At 32.3% G+C, this 24,416-nt stretch overlaps 1 protein-coding gene across 1 annotated transcript in view; it reads left to right on the forward strand.

The window, feature by feature from the left end:
• The first annotated feature begins 9,248 nt into the window (after window positions 1-9,248).
• The window catches only part of LOC126865980 (neurotrimin-like), a 301,471-nt gene continuing 286,303 nt past the window's right edge, over window positions 9,249-24,416 (forward strand). Inside the window, exon 1 of the mRNA XM_050618977.1 lies at window positions 9,249-9,409. Coding sequence (XP_050474934.1) covers window positions 9,337-9,409 — 73 coding nt within the window. The 5' untranslated portion in view covers window positions 9,249-9,336. The remainder of the gene's footprint in view (window positions 9,410-24,416) is intronic.

The following is a 24,416-nucleotide window of genomic DNA, read 5'->3' on the forward strand; positions in this document are numbered from 1 at the left end:
ATCCGGACGAGAGATGCGACGTAGTTTGCTATTTTGTAGCACTGTTGCGATTTGTCAGCTTTACATTACTAATAGAGGGATCATTATACTTGGTAATCCACATTAGAGGAGCCACCGAAACTACGTGAAATATTCGCAAAGACAGCGGCAACGGAATATTGTGAGAGTGAGAATTCATGTTGACGACGAATGATAGAGAATTAATAGAAGTGGTACGAGTCAACGATAATATCGGCGAATTATTAGGTCGATGCATATGAAGTGAAGACCACAGGGAAAAATCATGATAAATCACATGTTTTGTTTTCATCTTTCAAATTCTCGAATATCTTGAGAAGATATTGATTTCAAAGTATCAGTAATTATCCCTTTGATATCAGGTATGTTATTTTTATCGGAAAATCGCTGCAAATCGCGTATATTCGAGTTACTAGGGAAACTATTCAAGTTGGAGATGACCACTGATTCGTTGATATTGTCATTACTTGTTTCTTAAAATTGCTTCTAAACTGATACAGCGAAGAGATTTGAAGCAGGTACCAATTACGCTTGTGTCAGATTCGTAACAAACTGGAACGAGATTCGAACAAGATATCAGCACGAATCCCAATAACTTCGGAAATACTGTCTACAAAACTCACAAAAATTTAAGTTAACGTGTGAGAGAAGTGTAAATCATCGAAAATTATCAGAAATACATTCGACAATTCTAAAACTGTTTTATTTGAATTCGTACGAGTAGCCATTAACTACAGTTTCTTTCTATTTAAACAAACCAAGCTGAAAATGATTATGTATTTAGATTACAGATGGTGTTATGGATCTGTAATTAGCTTTGTAATATAACGAAGTTATTTTACAATTTTCGTCTTCTTTTTTGATTCTCAAAAAGGCCAATAAATGTACAACGCTTCTTGGATTACTATTACTACATTTATTAGAGTAGATTTCGATCGTCATAGAATTCTTATATTTATAACATGTGTTTTAAAAGAAACACGAAATAAATACATTGTAACAAAGAATTATAAAAATTCTTTAATTGTTAACGATCATTATTATTCGAACAGATGTACAAACAAATTAAGTTTCAGTAATAAAATCGATATATTACGTTACTGTACATATCGCACGAAATGAATAAAGATTACTGAATTATACTCCTACAAAACGATCTTCATCAAATACGACAAAGTTTCGATTTAATTAAGAATTGTTACAATCTATTAAACCATGTTCTTGCAAACAACGATCGAGAAGAGATAACGAAACAAGTGGCTAATTAATTAAGGAAATTATCGTCTCTATCAGTCGCTTAGTCTTCTTCGAGGTGAAATTCCGCAAATGCTAGCAGGATCGCATAACTCCATGGAACGATTGAAATTGAAGAGAGAAATCCCAACTGGCATATTCTTCAGAGGAATAGGAACGTCTTCGTTGATTTATGCGTGTCCATTAAGAATTCTCGCTAGATAGACCGTACTTAAAATTAGTATTAGCGGAGAGATTCTAAATTCTCATCCGATAGAAATATTTCATCGAGTCGCGAAGCGTAGTCCGCTAATTAGAAAGAAGGATTACAATCCCTTGGATCGCAACGCTTTGCAAGTTGATCGAGTATACACGATTAAACAATCGTTTAATTTTATTTGAACGAAACGAATAATTATAATTCCTACATAACCGGCTACGAGAATTTAATATCAAGAGCTACGAATAATCGATGAAATCGTGCGATGGAAACGTACAAGGCAAAATTTAACATTTGAAAACTGTTACATATGTATTACAAGTGACCTGTTACGTGTAGCGTTTGTAATACGGACGTTATATCTCTGTGGCATTAAATAAAGTGTTTCATTAGGTTTTGCGATTCCAATCGCTACACGATAATTGATAAAAAGATATTCATAAAAATTACGTGTATATATAATGTTGTCAGGATATTGGAAGGCCATAGATGAAAAACGTTCCTTCTTCAGACGAGTAATTTTGAAATTCGATATGATGTTAAAAAGTTACACATCACCATCACATTAATTTTGGCATAAAACATGTACATTTATCGCCCTTTCTATTATTTGAAAAATATTAATGACATATTAATGGTATGTTAATAACACGTTATACAAGCTAATGTTATTTAAGCTAAACTAACATAATAATTAAACAAGTATTATTTGTTTCTTCGCGGGCTAGCTACTTATTTTCAAAGGGTTTACATCTTTCAGTTTATCACATAACTTTCTTCTTCAATCATAGTTAAATCAATTAGATAACATATCAGAATACTTCTTAAAAGTCACCACAAGTGGTACGAAAGTTAAAAAATGCAGCAATGTTTAAACACAATTTTAACTAATACAAGACTTATTACCTGCATTTATTAAATCAGTAAAAATCAAATATTTTTCATGCTGTGAAAAATAAATTTCACTATCTGTAACCGCATGAAAATGAGTTAGCCGTATGATATTTACTCGCGTAAGTATCGTTTCGTTCTATCAATACGATATCTAGGTATTGAACCGATTGATACTCTGCTCTGACTAAATATTGCCGTAGCAAACACACAACGTGCCTTTCTGTTAATTATACAGAGTCGTCTATAGAAGTCCATAGAAGCGATCCTCTAACCATTCGGAATGGGTTCACTTCGCGGCTAAATGCCTTGATGCTCCCAAAGAAGAAGAGGTACTACATGACCACAAGTGCACTACACTTCAAGCTGGTGGATGTAAGCGAAGGTAGGGACGGATGGAAACATCACTCGTGCTAAATTGAAGAAAGATGGGAAGCTCCTAACGAACAGGCTCGAAGCAAGGCATGAAGTGTGGCACACTTGTACGCGCAATCAAGGGAGGACTTTGTGGCAGGATACGGTGAACTGCATCCGGAGTATGTGCGTACAAATGAAGGCCAGAAATTCAAGGGATAATTTCGTCCCTATGTCCTTTCGACAACCGTCGGCTGTGTGCAACAGGATCATAGAACCAACTGACGCTGTTTTAGTAGACGTTTATCATTTGCGAATTCTCGCTCTATAAACTGGTGGCTAACTTTTGGAATAAACACTGGGGAAAGTGAAATGTGTAAATTATAGAATAAAGCGAATCTTTTAGTTTGTGTAATGAAAATGTACATAAGAAAGCGTGAGTTTAAACGGAAGAAGGATTATATAGTTACGAAAACTCTCATTCTTAGAATTTGCCAACGGATGTGATCAAATATTTTACGTAGATTGGTATATACGAAAAATCATTTGCAGAAATACAATTTTTAACACATTGTTGTTTCTTTAAAACATTGTATATTTCACCAGAATAATTTACGTATTATTTTTAATGCATTTCTTTACAATAATTGATTAACTGCATTGATCCAAATCTAGTTATAGAATATAATTTATTCATTGAGGAATTATCTACATCATAAAAAAATGAAAGAACTATTGATTGTTGGATAAGTAATAAATTATATTCAATAACAAATACAATATATTTTGTAGAATTTATTATATCGTAGAGAATAATAATGACACTATTTTATAAACATTTATCATTATAAAGTGGTGGTACACGTAGCCTTTAAGAATTGTACGTCTGTGTGGCATAAGTAATGAGTATAAGTGGAGCAACGGAAGTAGAAAGCAGCAATTTAATCAAAAGGGATTTAGGAAAGAAGGGAAATGTTAATACTACTCGCAAGGGCTCTGATAATTGCTGCAGTAGATTATTATTATTATCATCTAATTTATAGTCGTTACAATTTTATATTGGACATAGAATTATTTGTCTCCCATTGAAACGCGGTAGCGTAAAAATTATTACATTAACTGAAAATCGCAACAAATGGATGACAGTGATAATTGGAAAGGTGTGAAATTATTCTTCTCAATTATATTTGATAAATGGTATAATATATAGTACCGTGATGAACTTCTAGAGGAAGTATCTTCAGAAATAACTTTATTAATTTTTGAAAACTGACAATTACAACACTGATTAAACAAAAATATAAACGTAGTTGTTGCAAATGTTATAAATAAGCGATACAAATGTTATGAAGGATTTACATCTATAAAAACAAAAATCCTACAGAATTAAGTTTCAAATCGTTCATATTCATAACATAGAAATCATTATTCTTGAAAGGCAAAATATAGTGAATTCGATATATCCTATACTTCATAAGTATGAGTGAAAGCTTACTGTGTTCGTTATGCCCACGTGCTGGTTGTTCATTAAAGAATTATAAGGATCATTTTCTAGTGTTCCGTGGCCGCAATCCAAGCAGGCACGCCCCATATGGGATTTATTAGAATTAGAAATCTGATGCTCTACGTGTGGCTGCACGTTGTATATTAACATTAACGACCTAGAAGCTACGAGAGCCATTTGTACGCGAGCCAGTGAATTACGTAGAACGTGAGAGGCTTCCGGACGCGAATTATTAGTCTCATTATTACCCAGTTTCACCAGTGTAGGACAACATCTACACCGATCAAACGATTCTTTAAAAAAGAAAAATACATTATAATTACGTAAACCATAGTCTTTGTTATATGAGTATTGAACAACAATTTGGCAATACTATCGATAATTTTTCCATAAACATGTTTAAAGTATCTTTTTCTTCTTCTTTTTTTTTTATTAAGAGCATTTGAAACTACAATATTTGTATCGACAAAAAGCACATAACTAAATTCGAATACGATATCTGTGTAAACAAAGAGTACATACATTTTTTCAACGATGTTTCAGATTTCTAGATTGCAAGTTTCTAAAGAGTTACAATAATGAATATAATATATGAATAAACCAATAGATTTGACTAGATAATTAAAATTATTATATTTAGAGGCAAGTAAAGTTCATTTCTTTGGAATTGCTTAATCAACTTGAAATGGATATATGTTAAATAAAATAGTAATAAATGAGATTGAGAATATTGAAACTTGCATTATTTATTGTTCCATTGGTTTTGTAAAAATTGATTGAAAATTTTCATCGTTCAGCTATTGGATGTAATTTATTGGGAAGAAATTGAGATCACATTAAACGATTAGTAAATTATGATGTAATGTTCGATAATGGACTGAAATTTGAATCCTTTCATCAGTACGGTTTATTCTTCTCTTTTTTGTGAAAAGGAAAGGGATATTTATTTGGAATGACAGGAGTTGTTTTCCAAAATGTTCAGCCGTAAATACCATACGTGTACTCAATAATTAAGACCGATGGTGGCTGTATAGAACGTAAATAATGCTCGTAGAGTGTCTGTAAATATAATCTAAATCTGAAAATATATATTTTTAGTTTTATCGAAACTCCATACTTGTAAATTATCTGCACATTATCGTATTTGTAGATTTACGTTGCATTATGCAAATCACTTTCCATTGAATTGGATGAAATAACCGGATATCCGATGAAAAGCGCTTTTACCATCATAATGCAAGATGACTATGCCCAAAGCAACGAATGAATAATGTTTTAACGAATTTTTCCCATATTTTAGCTTTCTCATGTTTAAATAAACTGACTATGGATGTTAAAAAATAGACTTGAAATATAAGACTTTATATCGTTGGACCATTTCGTTGTTCGTTTAATATCTATCTTTTAATATGCATTTGACTATAGTGTTTCAGCATATGAATATGTATATTACACTGATAGTTATTATTTTATAAACGTGAATACTTCATGAACGTGGCAATATCTATAAAAAATGTAAAATCTAAATTTAACATAGATTATCCAATCCTTCTAATCGATTCATTCTAAAAAAAAGAGGAATCTTGTATTAAAAGAATCCATTTTAACTACTATTTATAGAAATGGAGTGTCACAAACAAAAAAAAGGAGGTATCTTGCCGCGAACTATAATTTACCATAGCTAAAGCAAAAGTTTATCAATTCCTTTAGTCGAAAAAAAATCTTACACAAGAAGAATATATTTCACAATTTGTTGCTTATTTAAATAATCCTCTTTGAATAATCTTCCGTATAAATCATACTAACTATCTTCGAACTTACAATAACTAACCAAGTACAAAATTTCAGAAACCAGACATGTATCCTACCGCAAACCGTAACAAACGTAGAACTTTATCGAGTCCCGCCTCAGTTCTCTTAAATACCAGGATACGTATATGAAGGAAACATCGTCGCAAACGTAGTTAAGAAATTGGAATACCAATTCGCGGATTGATAATTGAAATAATCAGCGAGACGATGAGAACGTTCTCGATTAATTTGATAGATAATACGCGCACGACTACGTTCGTCGTCTTCGATGTCAGCTAAGGAAAGTTGTCGCGGACAACAGAGCTTCCACGTCGAACAATTCTGTCATTCTCTTCCAGATGGTACCTAGGAATGTTCCTACGCGCGTCGTTCAGCCATTTCGTATCAGAAAGAGAGAACAGACACGATTCACCAGGGAATTATCGGTACTTGATTGCGCTTAATCCGCAAAGTTTTCTCGTTTGACTTTGCTTCCATCTAAGACCCATGTCACCAGGATTTTCAACGTGCACGATTTCCTGTCAAAATCCACTAAACGAAAAATGTCCGGCCAGCAAAGGGGAAAAATTCATATCAAACGCGAAAAAGCCGGCGAGGTGATTCTCTCGCTAACGACGTTCGTTTGGTGGAATGTGTTTGCACACTTGTTACACCCCGTCTTCTCCTTTTGCTTCTCTTCTACCTTCTTCGTGCCTTCCTCTTTATTCTTCTACCTTCGTGGGTTTCTCCGCTTCCTTTTCTGATTTCTCGCTTAATTTTCTTGACTTTCCTTGCTCTTTCTTACGCATCGTTCCGTATAAACTACATATTCCAACGCGTAGAGCGCACCATGTTGATGGATTCAATATTTGAAGGAAATAAATTATGGATATATTACGCTCGAAGCAATTATATACTTCTTAGTTCTTGGTTTTGTCAAGATTTGAAGATTTCTGCTCTTTCAAATTCATAGGGAGTTTTGAGATCACGATTGATCTGAATACAAAATTGCCGAAGTTATAGACGTAATGTATATTTGCTAAACGTGTGAAGTAGTGTGTCGAAAAGTAAGATCATAATTTTATTTCTTCATTTTCGTAATGAAGCCAGTTTCTAAAAACAATACCAATAAAACTTCAACCTTTAACAAAAGCACGTAAAATCATAATGTTCTTGAGATACGTAATATTCTAGATATTTTTTCACAAAATAGCTTTTTGAATATTTACAGTTTGTTCAATACTAGTTAAAAATATTTAGATTGCATCTAATCTGTTATAACTATCATTTGTAATTAGTGAATCGGATCAAAATCAAATTAGTTAACCAAAAATCAATCGAGAATTATTTGAAATTTGATAAACAATATTAGATGCATTTATCCTATATAATTGGGTAATATTTTCATTATGTTTGTTATAATTCATCTGTTATTCTCCCTTTTTTATAATATAAAGATAGAGTACTACTTTCACCTTTTACAAAATATTTATATTTCATTTTTAGTATTAGCATCATTTTGAAAATGTAAATTCGGAACACTAGGATTCTGTCTCGAAATCGTCTTAACAGCTCTACTAAATTAATTCCATTATGTTTCACAATTTTGGGTGCATTCCATGACATCTAGTTCTGCGTAGCGAAACTTGCTTTCCTCTCTTTTACCGCTTCCTTCCACACACACATACTCACACATTCGCCTCTGTTTCTCACCCTCTCGATTCATAACGCATGTATATGACTGAAACTAATTTTAAGCACAGACGCAATGCTTCTTGCGATGTAATTTCTACAGTTTAAGTCCTTCAAGTGCGATATTTATAGATAGTATGCACCGCGTGCAAAATTTAAAGCAATCTGCATTATTATCATAGCTTCAGAAACTTGAATTTCCTTCGTTAAAAACATTCCACAATGTTTCTCGTCATTCTTAGAATAAATGTGAACTGTAACTTACTTACATTCTAAATATTTCATTACTTTACTCGTTTTACAATTTTAATATCAGAAAATTAATATATTCTGTAATATCTTCGGATAAAAACATGTATATGGTAACCTTTAATATTTTTTTAATAACATGCTAATGTTTTTATTAATGTTTTAATTAATGTTTAATGTTTTTTAAATTTTTCCAATAAGTAATTATTATTTATTTCGTCTAGATTATGCTATTAATTCATGAAAAGCAAAAATCTCTTTATATAACCTTTTAACACGTTTCTGACCAGCGATGAATTGCATGTATCTCAATTTATACAAATAATAAAATATAAAAACCTGTAAATTATCATCCTTTATTGTGTTAAACAGCGATTGCCAAATTACGTCTCAGTAAAGTTAACAAAATATCGAATCAATATTTTTATTCGATTATACAATCAATAGCACGGTATAATTTTTCCATGAAAAAGCTGTTCATTAACGTGTTAAATTTTGACATACACAAACAGCTTAAAAAATATTCATCTAATAATAATTAGTGCTGAATTTAAATTCATATTGTTGAACTCCTTTGTTATATTCTCTTTAATCCATTATCAAAATATCTTTCTGTAACTTTTCATCATAACTCCTGATGTTTTAAATCGTCTGTTAATATCAAAATCGTACATCAATTAAGAACATTTCGCACTCTGAAAATTTGTATGATCCCATCCACCAGTAGTTTCAGTACTCTTTCACAACGAAGCATTCGAAAATTAAGAACTTTATTTTCTTTTTCAAAAAGAAAAACACTATGAATATCTGAAAATTTATTTACCTAATAATCTTCTTGTCTTTCACGATTATCAAAAACACTGAAAGAAACAATTTCTATATTATTAAATGTATTTATACAACAACCTTTTTCTTTGTTTCTTGTTTCAGTTTTCACGTTATTAGGATGTCGTAGTAGCTTTCTTTCCTTTCTCAATTGTTATTGGTAAAAACACTACAAGAAACCGTTCCTTCATTACCAATATATAATTATACCAATGATAGTGAAGCACAAAAAGGTTAATATCCTGGAGAGTGGGCTGCATAAAATTTCCGGTAACGCGCTTAAGGGCGATCGTACTTTTTACAATCCGTTCGACAAATATCTGAAATCTTCTTTACACGATGGGAAGAACGAGGCGTCTGTAACATCGGCAAGTGTCTCCCGTAAGTAGTAAAGACACGAAAGAGACAGGCACGTGGAAGCCAGGACGCATGCGTGTCGTGTTGCTCCTGCAGGACTTTGCACGACAAGTCAGTCTGCATCTGGACTCCGGCTCGCGTACATTTTCCGGCTGTGCATGTGAGTGACTTGAAACGAACAGAATCCTGGAGGACACCAACTATGAGGGTAACTACGCGTTATCTGGTCTTATGGAGCTCATTGATCATTGTTGCAGCGACTCATCGATCAGAAGGTGAGTGTTCGATCGTCTGACTAAAATTCTCCAATTCTACTTTGAGATCTTGCAAGTAAATTCATTGTTAAAAATTTTGATTTGAAATCTTCTTTTCTAAACATCGACGGTGAAATAAAACTAACGAATCTGGTAATTTGGATATTTTCCGTATTTTGAAACAGTGGTAGGTTGAACGTTACATAATTCCGCGATGACGCGTGGTATTTATACGAGAATCTCTTGTTTGGAGTATTAATGAGAAAACGGGTAAACAATGCAAGAACTTGGAGAAACGGATTAAGGAATAAAGGATACTTGCTGTATGCGTGTTGCTTGCACGCTATTCATTACGATTATGTAAATCCCGCGTCGCACAGTGTGCTGCTTTGGTAACCCCTTTTCGTAGAAAAGGATGTTGCAATTCATTTTCTTCGCTGAAAGTGTCGTAAATGGTCGCTCGGAATTATTTGATTCGTCTTGTTAGTGGCTGTAATCGCGTGAATGATGAACGTGGTTCCCGTAATCGACTATTTATTTTGCTCTTTTAAATCATGAATTAAATCCCGTCGTAAAAATATTATTCGGGTAATCAGAGCGTTTCAATGTGCAAATTATAATATTTCTTCCGTTGTAAATATATATTTTGAGATTGAAAAATATTTGAACATAAAAATATTGACAGAAAGTTATGGAATTTGTCAAATTACTCTTGGAAAAGTTTTATGTTACGTTCTTTAATTTAAGTTCTACGAAAACACCGAAGGAAACTATATATTTTATAATAATACAATGTTCATGTTTTATAGTGTACCGTTTCATTTTATTAGTGACGAAAATTGTCCGTCCTTTTATGAAAATATCGCATTGAAATTATGATTTAAGTGAGGAATTATTTAATGCATATTGAGGGGCGGAAAAGTTCCCTCTGAATCTTTCACGTGGCCATTTGAAACTTCAAGTCAAAGCAAACTTTGACGTGAACTTTTTGCGAAGAACTTTCCACGAGGGGTCGTTCTAAATAACAACAAATATACCAGGAACTATGAGCAGCTCGTATACGATGAATAATCATCTTGGATGTTTTGAAAAAATATTTAATTACATTAAAATGCTAAGAAGTGACAATTCTAATAACATTATAATATAAAGTATTAAATGTAACATCTGGTACAAGCTGAAGATTATTCTGTGGCCTTATTTCACTATAAATCACATACGCCTTATGATGTAAAATAAAAAATAAAGTAAAATTTGTTAAAGCTTTTCAATGAATGTGTAACGCATAAATAAATAGATGTTTTAATACATACGATTAGTAACGTACACGTAAAAAATTTTTAATAAATAGGAACTTATTAAATTTAGATGAAAAATGACAATGAGGGCATTACTCCATATGACGAATCGATCCAAATATTTTTCGAAAAACAACGATCGTATATTTTCACTCACGTACATTTTTTCGACTAAAGCATTTTATACGAATGTAGATTAATTTCATGAACAGAATTCTGTCTAAACATAAAATATTGTTTTATTCTCGTATTCAAAAAGATTGAAAACCATTTTCTTTGTCGTTTTAAAATACATCGCTCAATTTAACCATAAAAATTTACACTTTTATGTGACACAGGTTTCACGTTTTGTTACGGATGAAAAAATAATGAACAGTAGGTTACGAATAATTTTATTTTTATTCGACTATAATATAATGGATAATTATTCACGTTCAACGTAGACAAGCGAATGTAACAACTTTGCGTTCCATCTTGTTTGCTTGTTCGTTTAAAGGTAAACTATAAATTAAGTCAGTAATACATGTATAACACAGCACATTATACAAAAAAAACCTTCTCTGTATACCTATATCGAGGTAGTACTTCTTACTTAAGGCGATGTAAACCTTTCTTGGTTCACAGCCAGAACGATATTTTTTGGTAGACGAATAGCTTCGATTAAAGTTACAAATAACCTCTGTATATTCCACTCTTTTCTACTGTAACGTTTTATATGCATAGAAATACTGCAATATCATTAAACAGCATAATTAGTATAGTAGTTTCATCCACGGATTGCTCGTATACCTGATATTCTGGGTCATGTTCTGGGTTCGTCAGTGCAATCATTACATGTATGACCATTTTATACAAAACTGTATTATAATAGCTCTACATACATAAATCTACGCATATAACATACTGAAGCTTGTATTATTGTACGAACAATAACACTGATTTGAGCGCAACTAATTATAATAGCTGACTTAGCTAGAACTAGACACATTAGCTATATTATCATTTGATAGCATTACGGATATATTTTCGTAAAAAATTTCGCCTGATCCTAAATCTTGGTAATTCAAACTTGCCACTATTCTTCTGCGTGTATTACAATGAATGTTTTTCTTTTCTTTTCGTTTCGTTCAGGAAATTTTAATCTCCACGAGGAGATTATTTTTCGGTACAATATACATTCTTTGTTAGAAAATACAGCATGAATTACAGACACACTGTTTGCTTCTATTGTTAGGTTACAGTTTTCTAAAAATGAATAAACGAAATCACAAATTGCTACTATAGCTTTTCAACTGAACGTTAATGTAAGAAGGAAAGAAAATATAAGAATTTGTAAAATATAATATAATATTTTTAAATGTACGCAATATAATTTAATTTAGTATAACGAATCACTACTGATACTATACGAAAGAAATATTGGCGTAAAGAAAAAAAAGCTAGCATGATTTACACAAATCACGAACTACACGAGAAATTGCAAAATGATTGTTGTTTAAATATATAATATAATCTAACATAAATAATAAATATAATACATATAATTTTAAATATAATAATGAAAATAACACTCAAAGTGTTACACAGTTTTCTTTTGTGATGATAGAAAGTCCTTAAAGATAATTTATTCAAACAATTGCAATGGTCCCTTTAGTATAATAATAACTTGATACACGGTGTATTTCATTTTAGGGATGGGTGGGATCTTGAAGGGGAATAAAGGGGGAAAATTTTCTAACGAGATAGGAATGTAGAATACAGGGAGGGAAAACATTCACGAGAAGTCAGTCTATAACTTTGTCCCACAATGGAAGTAGGACTTTCTGCGCCGTTGAACGGAAAGGATCTCCTAAAATTGCTATGAATGACGAATAGAATAACGCCATGGGGATTACATGCCTCTAGACATCCGTATTATTAATATTAAAAATTTCGTTTCTTATTTGCGACGCTGAGGTTTCAAATAATAATTATCAATTAATGATCACGCATCTCCGTTATTAAAAAAATATTTAATCAATATATAGGAACTACTCTTGAGTCTTTCAAAGCTATAATTTTGTAAATATGCGGATACTTAAAATTAAACACAGGAATTTCGATAAAAATTTATTGCTGTACTTGTTTATTTTATATTTTAGATGCTATATAGAAAATAAACGTAATTTTTTATTTACAATTTTAGACTTTTTATTTATAACATTAAGGTTCGTTTTCTCCTCTTAAAATTGATCTTGAGCTGTTACTTTATTTTCTTGTCTTGAAATAGTTAGCAGAGAAAAATTTAGGGCTCTGCCTGGTTAGGGCTACATTGTTCTTCGAAATTGGCCGTGATTTCTCTCCGGGGTAGCAACCCTCTGGAGAGTCAATGATTTGTGGTAGACAAACCCACCAGTGATTGACCGTAGCAGTGGTGCTGTCAAAATGAGCAAGAATTCAAAACGTAGTCAGCTTCGTATGTATGTCATTTGTACACATATGACAAGATAAATTAAGTGCGAAATTTAATAATTTTGTGAGAATAAATTTGCGTTTAATGTTTCACCGCGATATCTGAGTCAATTTATTCTATCGTAAAAGTACCCTAATTAGAAATATCCGTTAATCGAATATTTCATTATCCAAACAATTTATAATTAATTTTCACGATTATCCACTCGTGATCTTCGATTAAAGTATAATATAAAATATTACGAGTTCAAAAAAATTCAATTGAATTAAACTCAGCTTTTAATGTTATTTACTAATTTATTTAATCCTTAAAAATGAAAGAAATTAAGTGAAGGATTTCCTATCTTTTCTTATCTTATACATAAAGCAAAGTTATTTGTTTCACCGTTATTTAATGAGTAAATAATTAAAACATTATACACTAACAATAAATAATCAAAAAATTCGCGGTCGACTGAGATATAGAGAATATATTTTATGATAATAATTTTTAATATCTGAACAACATTTAATATTCAAATAAACTGGAACATTTAAAATGTTTAAAATCGATCCTCAGGCAATCGATTACATGTGCTTGAAAATATTATGCAACCAACTGCTGTCAAAAATAAAAATTCGGATTTTTTGGTGTCCGTGAAACTTCTGGCTTGCATGCAGTGATTTTAAAAAATATATTTTCCAGTATACTCGCGATCATAACAGTTTGCATCGGAACGGCGAGCAATTATACGAATGCTCGTACTTTTGGAAACATCATTGTCGAGCATCGCGAATTATTATGTGGGTCGCGTTCGTTTGTTTTCGCCGTAACGTTCCAGCATCACCGATGAGAGGGAGGGGGAGGACATTTTCAAAGGAGCGTGAAAAAACAAAGTGCAATCTGTACTGGCGCCGTTGGAGCCGTACATTGAAATTCACTGGTCCAAATTCACCGGGCAGCCAAACTTTTAAATTAAAAGCCTCACTAAAATTTGTCCTAATCCTGTTTAAATACAACGCAGCCAAGAGATTTGCATAGATTAACATCCGCGTTCTCCTATACGAGCCTTTGGAAACTTTCGATAAAATATCGTTAACGACCGCGGGAGGAACCGCGTTAATTTGCTCATCACTAAAATCATTCCCCTAAATTATCACTATTCTTCCTGAATGAAACGAAATAAGGTGGCCACGTATATTGTGTCCTTGTTACAGAATTGATACAACATGAATGACGTGTTTTTCGGATTGCAGTTGTCGCTGTAATTTTGCAAGTATTAATCAAGAACCGAAAATTCACACAATTTGAAATCTCTTTGTGTTCACTTGAAGTGTCTCTTCAGATATCTATGTTCATCATCATTAGTGAAGTCACTTAATTTCAACATGGGCGAACATGGATTTAAATATCAATAACTTGATTTTAGATAAATGGCTTCAAGTAAAATAATTTCAAGTATAAACCAGCTCATATAAAATGTAAAATACTTTAATAAAGTAGTGTATTATTATATTCAAAGGTATTTCATTGCGTTCTGTGATGTCATTGAGTTGTATCACTTTTAAGAAAAGAATGTGATATGAGATAAAAATACACGTTATGTCTCACGTATTTCGTGTTACTGCAGTTCCATCCGGAAGGATCTACTCTCGAGAAGCGAGGATACAAACTTTCTGAAAACATAGCGGTACGCGGCAAAGATAATTTCATCGTTGAACTCATACCCTGATTAATTAATATTCAGCTTTTATCAATGGCCGAATGGAACTGAAAGAGAAGAATGTATGACTAAGTGGACGTCAGGGGCATAAAGCGGCGGAAAGACGTAATTAAAATGGAATGCATAGGAACGTAATGCGTGGCATTCTTTTCTGCGAGAAAAATTCGTTTCTTCGCGATCAATTAAACCTCTTCTGTAAATAGTCGGTTTCGTTGATACATTTCTTATCAGTGTCAGCGTCGCTTCAGAATAATGATTTGTATTCTTGTCCTGAAAATTTGAAAATGTGATTACGAAAGTATTCAAATACTCATAGACACCTCCTATGGATATATTACGTGTGTTATACGAAACATTTTGAAATATCGATAATATGGTGGATAGTAAAGTTTGAAACAAATCTGAAAATGTACATGCAGACCACAAAATATTTAGTTTAACTCCATGTTATTCGGAAATTTTGTATTATAAATTTTTATCAATTCTATTAAGAATTTTTATCAAATAATGAAAGGTTTGAACAAATTCTGTTCTTACTTAAAAATCTTATCCAATCATACGATGCAAGATTAATATGTATACATTTTGTAAAGTTCACGAAGAAATCGTATTGACGTCAGTCAAATTCTTTTAAGAAAAAGCATTCTTAATATTCTTTTCAATACCTAAGGACGTTCAACTTCTAAGTTTAAGGCTGAAATTGAATTTAGCTTCTAACTTTCGATGAAAAGTCATTGAATTCTACTTCGCGAGACTCTCTAACGCCGAGAAAACTTCATCCAGAGAACTTTCCGGTTCTAATGTTTAGTAATGCACTAGAATTCTATTGTTGAACAGCTTTCAGTGTTGAACGAAACTTGATGATATTTTCGGAATTGTTAATTCTGAAATTAGTATATAGTATAGGATACAATATCTTTCCAGAGCAATTTTATGAATTAGTTACGGTTAGAAAGAATAAATGTCTCCTTAATTTAAAGAAAATGTAGATGTCGTATATAAAAGTTTGTATTGTATTTTCGGTTTCGTTCTTTCATAACATAATCATCCCCTACTACGGCTAGGTACTAGCATGAACTAAAATTACATGTACTACTTTTAACCAATACTACTAAGCCATCTCTTTTATATCAAGTGCGTTATAATAATATTTCACTTCTGCTCGTTTCAAACCTGCAGTACCCAGTATCTGTCTTATAATATATGAAAGCCACAGGGGAAAGACAAGATAAGTCACATTTCCTAGCTTTTGTAGGAGAGCAATTTTAAAATTCAATACACCGTTAACCAATTTCGATATTACCATCTTGAAATCATATACGAGATTCTGTCACCTTCTCATAGATTTTAAAAATATCTTTTATCCTGTAATTAGCTGTATTATTTATTACTCATTTTTGTATAAATCTTCGTCAAGTTACCAATCTTTAGCTCTTACCTGGTTTCGACATGGAAGATTACAATGGATGATCACATGGATTTCTTTATTTCATTTTATTTCAGAAAATATTAACAATATATAACACGAATTGAAATTAAAGTTTTTATTGTAATTGTGAATGAAATAACTTAATTCAAATCTGAGTTGAGTCAAGGGGTTGTATATTGATTGTAAGTATGACTCAACGGCACCAGGAGAAGGTTAAAAGGCTTATATCAAGGAACGTAACAGGTCGTTCCCATTTTCAGCTGGATCATTTTAAAACAGTCCCTTTTAACTACCATAATTTAATGATATTAAAATTAATCAAAAAATCAAAATTAAAAAATTCTCAAGGGAAGACTTGCCATTAAACTACGAATCTTTAAAGAAGTTCATTGTTTTACGAAGAAAACCAAATAAGGGAATGGAGATTTAAAATTTTCATAAATGCATGAATATTCTAATTATCATATTTCTTCCATACTCACTTGACGTAAAATAAATCTTCGTATTCACTGACTGATATCAATCAAACCAATCGCCGTAATACGGATCTGAAATTTTTCACGTATCCCTGTGATTCCCTTCGCTTTTCATTCGTGACACTTTTTCCGTCCGTTGTGCATCAACAGTTATGCAAAATCAAGATTAAAAAGAATGCTAACATGTCGCAACCTAATTCCGAAACAATAATACGAAAGACGCGGAGCGGAGAAACAATAAAACGTGCAGAGACATGGCACTAGAGGAGGCCAGTCAGCGGCAGTTTCAAACTTCATGTCACGGCCAGGTCCGCTAATTATTCGCGAGCACGCGAATGAGAGAAATTCCTTTCTCTTTCACTGTGAGTTGTAGGTGTATACAAACGTCCTAGGTGCACAGTGTTATACAACGCAGACCAATTTCCATTATACTACGCGCTTCTGTTATGCAAATGGAAACGCGTGTCGGGAGTGGTCGAATTCTTACACGATATTCGGAACAAAGTCTTTTTGAACAAAGCATAAGACTCGGCCATGCATGTTGACGAATACTAGAATAATATATATCGATGTTTCTATGAAACATCAGATCGTGAATTTGCCTCCATTCTTTGATAATTAAATTAGACAAGTTTTGACGTAAGCCAGATAATATTCTTCAGCAGGGGATGCTACGTGTTGCTTATGGTGATCGAATGAAAATAATTTTGTACATCATCGAGCAAAGATTTAATCAAATAATAATCTAACGTGATGTAAATATATTGAGTTGATTCGAAGGTATGGTTGCTGGATTTTGCTTGATTATTTATAACCAAAGCTCTCTTGCACAATTTAAATATTATTACATCTTTATTTGAGTAGTTTCAGACCGGAAATAAATGCAAAATGGAGGAGATAACTTCTACAGCGATTGAACAAATAACTACTGAATTCTGCTGGAAAAAAATCACATATAATAATAGATTGATTGAAGATTAATTAAAAACGTGCTAATAGCGTGTACAAAAAAGTAGGGTATTCGTTAACAGGGCTGATATATGAATAATTTATGAACATTGGACTTGTTTATGACTGATGGATAGAAAAATTTTACTCTTAATACTGCTATTAATAAGGTAATAATTTAAAGACTTGAATAATAAATTTCGTTCCTCTTTATTCGTCTTTTGTTCTTCACATCAAGTGTTACTTGAGAGAACTAAGAAAATCTAGGTCACTATTCAATGCAATTATATTACAATGATCATAAATATTCAGTAGAGAATTACTATTTGATGGAAGGAAATAATCGATTTCTCTTTTAAGAAGCCCCTCTATTTACGTTTGAAACAATTGTAATCTGTGATTTGACTGAAAAAGAATTAACTAATACAATTGGCATTTCAAATCATGTTCTTCGAACTGAGTCCCTTTTTTGATCGGGTCATTTAAATATTTCATGAATCCTTTTTACTCATTTCGCGCAGTATCTAATTGATTTATTTGAAATATATACTTATTCTTCACTTCCTCGAAATTTCCTTCATAAAATTAATATTTGCATAATATTTTGGAATATTAAATGTTATAAAACATTAAAAAACGAGGAAATTAAGACACTATCGAGGATGCTAATTATGAGTTATGAATTGCGCCAAAATAATAATATAGTACAATTCAAATTCCTTCTGAAATGCTTTATTATTTGAGAAAGTATAGTTTAAGAAGCTTACAATATTACAATATTACTTTTTGCAAAATAGCCACATTTTTTATTATATTCTGTCAAGTTAAAAAATGGATATTTAAATAGCTTCATAACTCTGAACAAATTGTATCACTTATTTGCCTAAAAACACCGTACGTTTAAACGAAAAAGCAACGGCAACAGTTTGTGTCATATACAAAGTTAATAGGCAGAGAAAAAAAATGAAATGAAAATATTGGTCTGTTTCGTTCAATTGTTGGACCGATTGAAAACAGCACAATCCAATATAAAAATTCCTTGGTTAGAAATTTTGTTAGAGAAATTTTGTTAGAGTTGGTGGGTCAGTCGGTGTGTACTAGAACAAGGAAAATTCAATTAATTTTGCAAATTTCGACTGACGTATTTTATGATTCATGCGCTCACAAATATTTGCACGATATTCTATTACTTTTCTGGGATGCTGCAGCTGCACTTTTGCTTAAACCTCCTGAATAATTGTTTGCATGTGGCTAATACGCCGTAGAATATACGACTGACCAGAGTGCAAGTGCAGCTAAATCTCGTTCAAAGGTTCAACCATCGATTTACTTATCTTTCTTCCTCTCTATTTTACTTTCTCCTTCTGTATGTTTGTGTGTCTACGTAAATATAATTATATATAGTACCTTACGAAAGTATTTCAACACTTACTATTGAAAATTTTCATGCGCATGTTATGTGGGTCATATATAAAATATTTGACATTTCATAACTCTATAACGAGACACAACTGTCATGATTATATTGGTCATATTCGAAGCCAATCTCAAAATGCGCATATAAGTTACAAGACATTTATTGATGTATAATTAGGCTATACTATACTCGATAAATAAGACAGATACAGGTGAGCATTCTACCTATGAATCCAAAGTTGTTGGATATAAGAATTTCAACATTGTATCACTACAAGAAAGAAATCTGTTTTATTAGCGAATTTTACATGTTCCTCCTTAATTCTCTTTACCCAATTAAGAACACAATTTGTTCGAACATTTATTTTATAAAATTATTATTTGATAAAAAATCATAATAAAAACACGGACTTTTTGAACAATACATACTTGCACTAAATAGCTTGTAGCTTCTATCTACAGTTTCTCTATTTCAAAGTCTACCAATGTAATCATGATAGTCTAATATCATTATATTGCTGTGCAAATTCAAAAGGACATACCTGCTGCTTAAATCAAGTCATCGCGTCCACAAAACAAAAATAGTTTATCTACATGTATATTAAATAAAAAAGCTGTATTGGCATTGGAACTATAGATATAACAGTTTCTGTTTCGGAAGTCTGTGAAATCGATGCATGGTTGTTAAAATCGTTTTTCTTAAAACCAGCTTTTAGGCAAATAATACACTTATTTGAATCAAAACGAGAGTAGTAGAGTGGTAATGAAATTTCAAAACGTTCCATATAACACATATCAAAACATTCATGGATGGTGTGAAGGAATGTTCGAACTCTTTCACGTTCCGCTGTACGTGTATTGAAATAAACATTATACGAAAGCATAGGAAGGTTTCGTCGGATCTGTTACGATTGCATGGAAATTCGAGGTTATCCCAATTGAAAAACAATTTACTGTAACTGTTCCGGGGGCTTTGAAGCCGTGTCAGCTACAAGACTCGATGCTTCGATAAAAATTTCAGTTTCATCGATTCGTTGATCCGTTTAAATGCGATGAACGCTACCGCGCCGTTCGTTGGCTAGTTCGAAGCCGCTTAGAGATATAAAATACGGATCGCGCGAAATTGCCTAGAATTTGATTCATTCTCGTTAAGGTATCGAATGGTGTACCATCAGCCCTCCGTGTTTGGTTTATAATAAAAAGGTATAGGTTCGTTAGCTTTGATTTTACGTTATAGAGCGCGATATGAATCGCAATCCCTTTGAAAAGATTCAAGATAAAATGATTTGTACTCGTCATCGAAACTCTACATATGTATTGGGGTATATTTATAGAAATATAAAAATATATATAGCTTAAACACTTGGTTAGTCATTCCTGTGTTTGCTTCTTTTATATAATTGTAAATATTGTATTGGAGAATGATGTGCAAGAGATTATAATTTAACGAGACCTGTAGATTATTTTATAGTTGTAAAATTCAAGACAGAATGCAATGTTTTACAGCAGAAACTTAAAATTGCCGTAAAACATGTAGCTTTATATTTTATGCGAATGTTCAGGGATATAAAACCTGCAGTGGTCAGAAAAAGTATTTGCACTTATCCTTATTTTCCAATAAAGCGACTTTTTATCAAATTTTATATACATTTCATTTTCATAGTATCAACGTTTTTCTAGTCACATGACAGTACTGCTAAATCATACTAAATTTATTATACTTGGTGTTAATTGCTAAAATAAGTAAGATAATATGCAAATATTTCTTGTAGCCTCCGTATATATAATAATATAGAAGAAGGGAATATTAATTACATATTCGCATAAAACTGAAATTTGAATAAAGATTATATAACATAACTTTGAAAGATTATAATATACTTGTAATATGCCGTACTACTTTACATTTCATATTTTATATACTTCTACATTTACGTTCATTCCTATCCGTTCCTGCATATTTACACTCATCAGACATACATAAAATACAGTCGAGTAATTAACAAAAGACTAATTCAACCCAGAAAACTACGTCCTTGTAATTCCCCTAAAATACATATAATTTCCTTTAGGAGACTGCGGTGTAACCGCGTAAAAGAATAATGGCTAACGTAGTCAATTTTCCATGAAAAACCTTAACGAACGTGCTACGTGCCGGGATACGGTTCATTTGTCGACGCCAACGATTTCCTGAATCGTTGCAATTATCACGGAGGACGATTTCGTGTCCGGTAGAATACGGTCAGAAGATAAATATTTCTACTTTCTGGTACAAAAAAGTAACGTAACGACGAACGTTTTCCGATGTCTGAGGAAACTTTCGTGGAAGAAAAAAGATGGTCAAGAGCTACGTGTAAGATTTCTCGACCGTTCGAAATCAACAGGCGACGAAGAAACGAAGCTTGATAAACTCCCTTAATAGACACGTACCACAGTGTATTCAACGAAAATCATTATCAGCGTGTATACTAGGGGCAAGTCTGATGCAATCGAACGATCGTTAAAGTTAAATTGGTTCGCTAATTAATTTCCACGCGGTTGCTCGTAGCCAATCGTTTTCTCGTTCCTCGTCGTTTCTCGTCTGGGCTTTTCGCGTTGTTTTTAACATCAGCTGTTAATCGCCGTTTTATAACGGCAATGAAGTGTTTATTGCGCGCCACGGGGACATCAGTGTCGACGAAAGTTGGTACGAACGGATGTCGCGGGACCAACCGGAGGCTACATACAGCGCTGTTCCACTCCTTTTTATCGCTCGCAGGGTTTAAGGTGAACCAGATACGAGCTTTCAGGTTAAAATTAATTTCCGCTCTTCGCGACAGATGTTTGATACGCATACCACCACTTTACGCGTTAACCGGGTCATCGCTTAATCAGAAATTTCTATAATCTAACGAAAGAGTTTCATAATTTGTATCGCAAAATAAAAATTTAATCAAGACAAATTAATTCAAAATAAGTCGATTTCCATTCTTTTATTGATGAATATGATATAAATTATTTCCAATAGAAATGAAATAGCGCATTGACTAATTAAAGACTGAGGTTGAGTCAACGCGTTGTAATTTTTCTTCAATCAATTTATGTTATCGGAATCGAAGAGAATTTGATTGACAAGTTAATGTATCTCCCCCGGTTAACAGCTTAAAACTGTCTCGACGCTTGGTTATATTTGTCAAGGTGTATTTCAGTTACAAAATTACGTTCGAACTGCAATTACCTTTCAAGAATTCTTTTTTTACTTTGAAGTGAAAGTTACAATATTTCGTTCTACAAGAGTTGGAAAATACTTTTTTCTTTCTTTCTTCAAACTGACACAATAATATCCTTTTCGACTGATAGGGTATGTATACCGTACATGTGCTGTATTGTATACAGCACACAACAATATCCTTTTCTTTCAAACATCATAGATATAAACAATCAACCTGCAGTTTCCTGACATTTCTGTAAGTGTACCGAAACGTGTCTATCGACCCGCTGAAAGATTTGAATGGCCAGATCAACACGACCAGAATACAGAAGAGGAAAACTGCGTCAAAGAATCTATTCAATTTCACAATCAGCCGCTGAAAAGTGTAAAACGTCAGCTGCAAGCATTGTTTTGCACGCTCTAGAATATCGACACGGCCACAATCGCCCGCTTGATAGCGATCCCACTGAAGTTTAACCACAGATGCGCATATGGGAATTTTTATGTTATTAGAAGTTTGTTGAATGATTTGTTGAAATATTAACAAATCTCTTTACAAAGCAACTTATGAGAGAACATTTGTCAAAAACTAAATGGTAAATGTTACAAAGAGAACGCTGAAAAAGATTGGATATACGAAGATAAAAAGTTATTGTAACAATTTGATACAAAATTACATGGTCTAATAAGGATTACACATCTACGCTAATTAAGATTAATTATTTAATTATGATTTGAAATTTTACTTTCCTTTTTTTTTGGTTTACTATTTTGTATTCTTTTGAAATTTCCTTCATTATTTATATTTCACACTCGTGCATAGGCACCTTCACTGTTAATCAAATTAAAGATGAGTGAAATAATTAAGAAATAAATTATTACTGTATACAATGATATATAATGATCATACAAAATTACACATATTTATAATTGTAAAAATACTTTACGAATACATCATCGATGTTGACTCAATGCATTAAAATCTATTGTAGTATAATCTATTGTATAAGCGGAAAATACCCAAATAAGGACATTTACATTATCACCCAATTTAATTGGCCAATTTAGTCAGAATTAATCGGCATAAATTGATATAAATTAACGAGATTTATTTATCATAGCACAGGAAAGGTTGCAATATTTAAATACATGGAATATTTGGGAATTTCGTTAACTGAATTACGATCACAATAAACAAAACAAATATCAAATTATTGTTATAAATAATCATGTATATGCACGCGATGATCTTATTGTGGTTTGCTTTTCACTGGCGAAATCATTCATATTACTGATAAATCCTTTATTTTGACATTGTAACCTCTGGATAATTACGATACTTTATCGTATGCTTTATACTTTCAACGTTATTATCAAAGCTTTATATTAATTTACAAAATAACGAAATCCAATCAAAATATGAATTTCATAAATATCATAGAAACATGCATCTCTCTCTCTTTGGCCGGAGTTCACTTAAATTTCTCGCGACTCTTATTTGTATGAAGAGAGATCTTAAGGATTCTAATTAAGAGGAGAGATCCTCGTTACTCCGAGATTTAAGTAACTCGGAGTTTTCTTTACAGTTGTTCTGATTCCTCGAAAAATTTCAATGTGTCTTTATTAGCCATCTTAAGTCGTACGAATGTTTCTTTTGTTTATTAATAAAGTAGAAAAAGCTTGCACTTTCGTTGAACGATTAACGTAATTACATTTTACAATTAATTCGGCGAGTCCATAAATGAACATAACTCTCAGACAAAGATTAAGTATAATTAAACATTTCGCTTAGAAACATAAAATGTATATGCGTATGTGTTACGCTAGAGTAACACATCATAGTACCACGCCATAATATACCAAAACCGCCATAATATACCGCCACTTATATCAAAATACCATGAAAAATACAATTATCTCCAAAGAAAAACCTGGATGTCATATTGACGTAACAAATTATTATCATATTTTGTTAGTTCATCCATCTAAGGTTTCCCTTTTCATAGCGGAAATACAAGATAGATTATCCCTTCGCAGTAATTGAGGAGTCACGCATAATAACTCACACGCGCTACGACGTAGACACGAAGAGCTGAAAGGACGGGCTATCGGTAGCA

The sequence above is a fragment of the Bombus huntii genome, chromosome 5 (genome assembly GCF_024542735.1).
Source record: "Bombus huntii isolate Logan2020A chromosome 5, iyBomHunt1.1, whole genome shotgun sequence".
Lineage (NCBI taxonomy): Eukaryota > Metazoa > Arthropoda > Insecta > Hymenoptera > Apidae > Bombus > Bombus huntii.